We start from the raw sequence: 8,392 nt of genomic DNA on the forward strand, positions 1-8,392 counted from the left end.
TTTTTAAAGAAAAGTCTAGTTAGTTAACTCTGAGCGATGATTTGACTACCGGTACAGTGCATTAATATCCATCGACAAGTAAAAAGACATATATTAAATCCAATTCGATCTAACAATCAGTGTCAGAGATCGAAAAAAAATTGAACTGTAGAAGAGAAGTGGAATAAGAGCTTTTAATTGGTGTAGACAATGCAAATAGAGAATGTAATATAATAGTGTTTTTAATAACTCAATGACTTAAATGAAAACTTTTGAATAATTCAATAACCGTTTTGTAACCTTTTGAAGTTAAGTGACTAGAATGCAAACTTATTAATAATTTAGTGACCTTAAATGTAGTTTACTCAATAATTATCCTTTTTTGTTTTTTTGGAACACTCAATTTATCCATATTAGTCCTTATAAATATGGTAAGCGCTTACTATCGAAAATAGAAGCAAAAGATAGCAGAAAGAGTTGGGATAGGCCAAGAAAAAATTGTCCCTATTTCTTCATCAAGGTTGAAGAAGAAGAAGAAGCCATGGAAAAACAAAACAGGTCGGGAACTGCAGGAAAAGTTATAAGATGCAAAGGTTGTTTTGCATTTCTGCTCTTTTCTGTTACCTGGATTCTCTGTTTTTCTATTACCTTGCCTGTCTGATTCGTTTTTTCTTTTTCATGATATAAACAGCTGCGGTTTGCAGAAATCCAGGGGAACCACTTGTGATAGAGGAAATTATGGTTGACCCACCTAAAGCTTGGGAGATTAGGATAAAAATTCTCTGTACTTCTCTTTGTCATTCTGACGTTACCTTCTGGAAAATATCCATTGTAATTCCCTTGCTAAATTTTATATCAAACTTTCATCCTTCTTTATACAAAAAATTGAAGATTACAGTATTGGTTTCCTGTAGGGACCATTTGCACTTTTTCCCAGAATTTTTGGGCATGAAGCTGTTGGGTAATTCAACTATACCTTACACTGTTACACATGCTGTAGTTCAAGCCATTTTCAGACTGTAATTTCTTATTTTTTGGTGGGTTTCAAGTGTTGTTGAGAGTGTAGGGGAGCATGTGGAGGAATTTCAGGAAGGAGATATGGTGGTGCCTGTGTTTCGTCCGAATTGTAGAGAATGTAGGGACTGCAAGTCCCAAAAGGGAAATGGTTGTTCCATATTCGGTGACAAATTGGTCGCTGAAATGCCAAGGGATGGAACAAGTAGGTTCAAGGGGATGAATGGGGAGACTTTGCACCATTTCTTGTCTGTTTCCAGCTTCAGTGAGTACACAGTGGTTGATGTGGTCCATGTTGTGAAGATCTCATCGGAATTCCCAGCTGAGAAAGCTTGCCTCCTTAGCTGTGGAGTATCCACTGGTAAGTTAATGGTTCACCCACTTCCAAACCCTTTAAAATTTATCTATTTCTCCAGAGAAAAACTGGCCTGATTATGGAACAATTAGACAATGATACATAATGCGTCATATTTATCTCATACTACTGACATATAAAAATTAATTTGTAATTATAAAAATAGATAAAAATTTTAAAAGAATAATTAATTTATTTTTAATTTAATATATAAAAAATTAAAATAGAGAAATAAAATGCAATCTAAGTGGATCGTAACCTTTTTTCCCTTTGCTTTGGCCTGCTTCATGTTGGGCACTAGTCTGATGTTGATGTGGATGACAGGTATTGGAGCAGCATGGAAGGTGGCAGACATTGAAGAAGGCTCCACTGTCGCCATATTTGGCCTGGGAGCTGTTGGACTTGCGGTACTCCTTTTAATAATCCATTTTTCTTTGATTTATGTCAATGGATATCCTAAATCATTTGCAAATCCATTCATACATATCAGGTTGCAGAAGGGGCAAGGTTGCGTGGAGCTTCGAAGATCATAGGTGTAGATTTAAACCAGGAAAAGTTTGAGATAGGTAAATAAAATAATTAGTGTTGTTTTTTTATAGGAGTATAATTTTTAATGCATATTTTAGAATGGAAAAGGATGGTACGAAATAAAAACGTCACATCATTCTGTATTCTTTATTAATTATTTAATGTTATTTTAATATTTTTTTCATGTCATTGACACGTTGTTTTAGTAGTTTTTTAAAATGAACCTTAAATCTTAGATTTTATATCTTGAACTCTAGACCTTAGACATTATACCCTGAAATTCCAGACCCTGATTCTTGTATAGTAAACTCTAGACTTTATGTATCTTAATTATGTAGATAAAGCATCAAAAAGTTTCTGCTCAAAGTATTATTGCTTTTCTATGATAGGGAAAAAGTTTGGAGTCAGTGAATTCATCAACCCCACAACATGTGGAGAGAAAAAAGTCAGTGAGGTGGGTTGCAAAATCCGAAAATATCGATATAATTTAATTGATTCATGTGATTTTTTCTAATAAATTTAGATTTGATACATATAAAAAATGTCACAGACAAGAATAATTAGCTAATCCAAATGCTGATTATTTCACATATACCAAACATATATTAAATTCAATGAAAAGAGTTTAATTATATAGTTATTAAATTGTTTAATATATATTTTACAGGTGATTAAGGAAATAACAGATGGGGGAGTTGACTACAGCTTTGAGTGCATTGGATTGGCTTCACTAATGGAAGAAGCTTTCAATAGTAGTAGAGTGGTAGGTATAGGTGAATTGTGAAGTGAGGCCTCTTAACTTTTTCTTATTGGTTTAAATAAAAAAGCTAATTTTCATGGTTGGTTTTTGGGGGAAATTTAACCAGAATTGGGGCAAGACAGTGATACTAGGAGTGGAGATGCATCACACACCATTACCTATCAACACTTATTTTCTTCTAAGAGGTAGAACTGTCACTGGGTGCTTTTTTGGAGGGCTTAAAGCCAAATCTGACATTCCCATCCTTGCTCAAAAATATCTACACAAGGTTTAATTTCATGCCCTTCTTTGCCTCGTAATTTCTTGATGTAAGTTGATAAATTAAATGCTTTTTATGTTATATTATTACATGCAGGAAATTAATCTGGATGGATTCATAACGCACGAAGTGAATTTTCAAGATATCAACAAAGCTTTTGATTTACTGCTAGAAGGAAAGAGTCTTCGTTGCATCATATGGATGGATTAATTAATTCTTATTTTTTTATCATTTTAAATTTTCATCAATAAAAGAAATATTGATGTCAACATCATAAAATAACGATGGATAAGCTCATTGTTGACATCACAAATGTCATAGTCCAAATTTTGTTGTTGTCATCTCTTCTCCAATTATATATATGTACTAAAATAAAAAGGAAATATTGATCATCACCATTTTTACTATAAGAAGCTGAATTGTATGTATACAAGAATAGAACTTTGATTAAAAAAGTAAAATACATTTATGGTCACTATAAAATAGGGTTTGTTTTATTTTGGTCCTTCTAATTTTTTTTAAAAAAATTTAATCACTCTAATTAAAATAGTTGTTTAAATTAATCACTTGCATTAAAATTATTTGTTATTGCTGACGTAACACATTAACCCAACCGACATTTCGAAATTTTTTTGTTGACTTTTCCTTGAAGAAATCTCATCTTCTCTTCCAAACGTCTGTCACTTCCATGTCTTGCATTGCCCTTGCTGCATCGCTGCTCTCTGAAGTCTCTTTTTCCTGCCAGTCTCTTTCTTTTTATCCATTTACCCCTTCATCTATCATCTATTTTCTCCACCATTAAATCCCACCTCAACTTCCTTCAACAAAATTCTCCCATCTTTCCCATTAAACCCCTCATCTTCAATCTCCTCCACCCCTACATGTTTGGGATCGACCTGTATAAACAACGAAATAGAAAATGTAAAAGGACGAACACAAATATTTTATGTGGAAAACCTTCAAAGAAGGAAAAACCATAGGCAAAGGAGGCATCGACTTATCATTAATGAAGTAAACAAAACAATAGTACAATATGGAGAAAATAAATCTAAATGTACTAAACATACATTATCCATGTTATAATTAAAGTCGATAATGATAGTAGAATGATCGCAAAGCAATAAGAAAAGAAAACTAAGAACATACAAATTTTACATGAAAAACCTTTTCGGGAAAAATCAAGGGCAGAGAAGGAGAAAATTCACTAATATTGAAAATCGAATGATACAAGAGGACTTTCGACTACATCTATTTAAAGGTTGAAAAACCCTATTCTAATCAATGTCAAATAGAAAAAATATAGTTCTCTACGGATTCTACTTGTGTAGCATGGTCCTTTGCCCTTACAAATCCCCTTATTTTGCCATTGTATTTTATTTCTTTAACAAGCGATGGGATTCAAGTCACAAAACTCTAACAATCTAAAACCCCAAAAATAGACTCTAACCTGGGAATAAATTTCTCTCCATAGTTACCACCAAAACTCTATATGTGACTATATCTTGTAGCCCTCAAAGAAAAGCCCTAGTTGATTGGTGTATCAAAATAGGGGTACAATGGTCCCTTTAAATAGGCATAAATTAGAGTTCTAATCATACTAAAATATCTTTGGAATAATCAGAGTTCGATTAGAAGAAGAAGTCCTACTTGGAGTTTAAAACGCGACTGCATAACTTGGAGAAATTGTCGTGACGTCCCATGCATGCTCGTCACAACGTCGCCTCCACGTTTGTTTGGGGTTTCATTATAGCGTTGCTTGTCTTCAAGTCACGATGTTGCCTTTGTTTTACCTCTTCTTCGGTAAATCGTCAAACGTCTTTCTAAGTGCCTGCAAAATGTTTGATAAATGCAAAACACATGTCACAAATCTCTAACTTGACTCGTGTTTATCACTCCTTCTTTTTCATGCCCCGTCATGGGTCTAACTCGAATTTTTTAGGTTACCAAACAAGCTTAAGCAGTGATCGAACTTGTAAACTGAAAGACTCTTAGTCTTCAAATCAAAGTTGTATAATGCACCAAGGGTTAGTAATACCCGAATAGGAGAGAAAATATATCCTTTCTCCACCTGACTGTAACCCTTTGCGACCAACCTTACCTCAAACATTTTGCAAACTATTTGAGTCTTAAATACCAAAAAAGAGGATGCGATTCTTCTTTAAATCAAGCACATGTCTGACATCTGACATGACTCCACCTTCAATTGGATTATATGTGGAGAACAATGAATCATCACCCTTGTCCTCAGTCGCATTAGCTACCTCCGTAATTATCCAAAATTTTCAGAAACTGAAATTTGTGATTCCGTCAAACTTCTCGATGTCGAATCTCATTGTTTCCATCCTGAACGATTCGATCTGCGGAGACTGAACAAGGCTTTGATACTAGTTTGTTAGGGATCGACCTGTATAAACAATAAAATAGAAAAGTAGAGAAGATCAGACACAAATATTTACATAGAAAACTCCTCTAAAGAGGATAAAAACCACATGCAAAGGAGGCTTTGTCTTTTCACTAATTGAGTAAACAAACTAAGGTACAATATGGAGAAAATAAACCTAAATGTACTCAACATACAAACACAAACCCTGAAAAATAAGGCCCTAACTCGGGAAGAAAATTCTCTCTATAGTTACCACGAAAACTTTCACCAAAACTCATCTGCAACTACATCTTGTCGTCCCCAAAAGAAAAGCCTTGTAGTACTACATCTTTAATTGCCTTTCAATTGGCCTCGACAATGCATCAAATCAAGGTTACATTGGCCCTTTAGTAGGCTCAAAACTACGGGAAAATTCCTAAAATAACCCTGAAGTAATCATAGTTTGACTAGGAGAAGAAGTCCTACTTGGAGAAAAAAAAGAATGCGACTGTTTATGTGCAGAAGACGTCGCTTCATCGTGACGTCCCATGCATGCTCATCACGACGTCGCCACTTCCTTAATTTGGGAGTTCATCGCGTTGTCACAATGTCCATGCTTCCATTGTCGTGACGTCGCTCCTCGTCACGACGTCACATTTGCTTTGGCTCATTTTAGGTCAATCGTCGACCGTCTTCCTTTACCACAATTTTTTTTTGAATTCTCCATTTATTCACTTTAATGGCACAATTCACTAGCAATGCTTAGTTTTATTCCAATTACCATAAATAAAATCATTTATCATCTCATCCATAAATAAAATCCCAACTATGCGACCTTGTGTGGTGCAATCCACTGTGCGAACCATCCTCATTTGAACCGCTGAATAGTTGGTGACAAATACAAAGTGCTCTAGTTTGTGGATAATGCCACGTGTGACAAAATGATACCTACAAAATTGCTTCAATTTGTTGCATCTTATAATCGGTGATAACAAAAGTCACTTTTCAAAGTAATTGAAGTATGGATGAAGTAATGTTGTGAAGATCTCACCGAAATTCCCAATTGATAAAGCTTGCCTCCTTAGCTGCGGAATATCCACCGGTAAGAACCATATAACTCAATGTTCCCATCAAGGACCCTTTGCTTTTTGCCTGCTAGTCTGATATCTTAATGTGGATGATAGGGATTGGAACAGCATGGAAGGTGGCAGACATTGAAGAAGGAACCGTTGGACTTGCGGTACTCCAGATGATAATTCATCTTTCTTTGAATTATGTCAATGAAATATGCTAGATCATTTGCAAACCCATTCATGTATATCAGGTTGCAGAAGCGGCAAGGTTACGTGGAGCTTCAAAGATCATAGGTGTAGATTTGATTCAGGAAAAAATGGAGATAGGTAACACTACTATTTATCTTAATTATGTTGATAAAACATTAAAATATTTTACCGAAAAATTTAGTCTGTATGAAACATAAAGATATTATGGAAAAAGTTTGGAGTTACCCATTTCATCAATCCCATGACATGTGGAGAGAAAAAATTCAGTGAGGTTAGTTCTTAAATCCCAAAATTTCAATTTAACATGATAGATTCATATAACTTTTTTTCTATATTTTAATATTTATAATCAGATGTGTCCAACAAGAACAAATTAGTTGGCAATGCTATTATATTCATATTAATAGTCAATTGAATGAAAATTTGTATTATCCATCCAATTTTATGTTGATTGTTCTACGTACCAAACCCTTAAAAGGAATTATATCCTTATCTCCATCCGTTTTAACAGGAGAATGCCAAATTAGATTTTTCTTCTTAAAAAATTCAAATCTAATTAAAAGGTAAAATCCAATTTGTCATTCTCCTATTAAAAACAATAGAAATGAGATTGAATTAAAGTTTCATACCATTCTTTCTTAGCCTTGTATTAAATTGAATGAAAAAGAAATGTGGATATTTAATTATATAATTATATAATATCATCTTCAATTCGAAAACGGTTAAAAGTGAAGGATCAAACTATCCTTTTAAATTAAAATATTTTAATATTTTAATATATATATTCTCTATTAAAATCTTTAATTATTAACTTCTTGGAATAATTTAATGTAATTTATTTATACTTAAGTTAATCAATATGTTAAAATAGAGTTTACAAAACCTAATTTATGTTGAATTTAACAAAATTTAAATATATAATTTCTTTTAGTTTATTTAAATTTAAAATTATTGAACTATCTGAAATTTTAATTAATATTTATTTTATTTATAATATTAAAATTTACCCTATCCACTGCAAACCAAGCTCCTCCTTTTCCTCCTGGAAAGAGTTATTAATATTAATATTATTAATTTTATAATATTAATTTGATACATATTTATTTTTTTTTGACACAATTTTTAAAACTACTTGTAATCCCTCCACACCCCATAAATAGGAAGATGATGCACGTCAAATCACATCCTCCTGCATTGACAACAATGCTCATGCCAATCAAGCTAAAACTCAATCTACAATAATATCACATATATTTGCCATATATATAATATATATTTTACAGATGATTAAGGAAATAACAGATGGGGGAGCTGACTATTGCTTTGAGCGCATTGGATTGGCTTCACTAATGGAAGATGCTTTCAATAGCAGTAGAGTGGTAGGTATACGTGAATTGTGAAAGTGGCCTCTTAATTTTTTTAAAAATTTTCTTATTGGTTTAAATAAAAAAGCTAATTTTCATGGTTGGTTTGTGGGGGAAATTTAACCAGAATTGGGGCAAGACAGTGATATTAGGATTGGAGATGCATCGCACACCATTGGCTATCAACACTAGTTTACTTCTAAGGGGCAGAACTGTGATTGGGTGTTTATTTGGAGGACTTAAACCCAAATCTGGCATTCCCTTCCTTGCTCAAAAATACCGACACAAGGTTTAATTTCATGCCCCTCTTTGCCTTGTAATTTTATAAATAATTTGACAAGTTAAATTTTTGTATATTATAATGTTATATGGAGGAGCTTAATCTTGATGGATTCAAAAATCAGGAAGTGGGTTTTGGGGATATCAACAAAGCTTTGGATTCACTGCTTGAAGGAAAAAGTCTTCGTTGTATTATGCGGATGGATTAA

The 8,392-nt window shown here is 33.2% G+C and overlaps 2 protein-coding genes across 2 annotated transcripts; both read left to right on the forward strand.

The window, feature by feature from the left end:
* The first annotated feature begins 431 nt into the window (after positions 1–431).
* LOC105774009 (alcohol dehydrogenase-like 1) lies at positions 432–3,287 on the forward strand. The gene is made up of 10 exons (XM_012596288.2): positions 432–572; positions 671–810; positions 894–940; positions 1,029–1,354; positions 1,673–1,755; positions 1,839–1,914; positions 2,266–2,330; positions 2,544–2,639; positions 2,743–2,904; positions 2,992–3,287. The coding sequence occupies exons 1-10, from the start codon at positions 521–523 to the stop codon at positions 3,103–3,105; spliced, it is 1,161 nt and encodes a 386-aa protein (XP_012451742.1). The 5' UTR covers positions 432–520; the 3' UTR covers positions 3,106–3,287.
* A 2,518-nt stretch (positions 3,288–5,805) lies between these two features.
* LOC105771659 (alcohol dehydrogenase-like 1) lies at positions 5,806–8,392 on the forward strand. The gene is made up of 8 exons (XM_052632625.1): positions 5,806–5,933; positions 6,289–6,359; positions 6,442–6,497; positions 6,582–6,657; positions 6,747–6,811; positions 7,824–7,919; positions 8,032–8,193; positions 8,279–8,392. The coding sequence occupies exons 1-8, from the start codon at positions 5,806–5,808 to the stop codon at positions 8,390–8,392; spliced, it is 768 nt and encodes a 255-aa protein (XP_052488585.1).

This window comes from Gossypium raimondii, chromosome 6, assembly GCF_025698545.1.
Source record: "Gossypium raimondii isolate GPD5lz chromosome 6, ASM2569854v1, whole genome shotgun sequence".
NCBI classification, from domain to species: Eukaryota; Viridiplantae; Streptophyta; class Magnoliopsida; order Malvales; family Malvaceae; genus Gossypium; species Gossypium raimondii.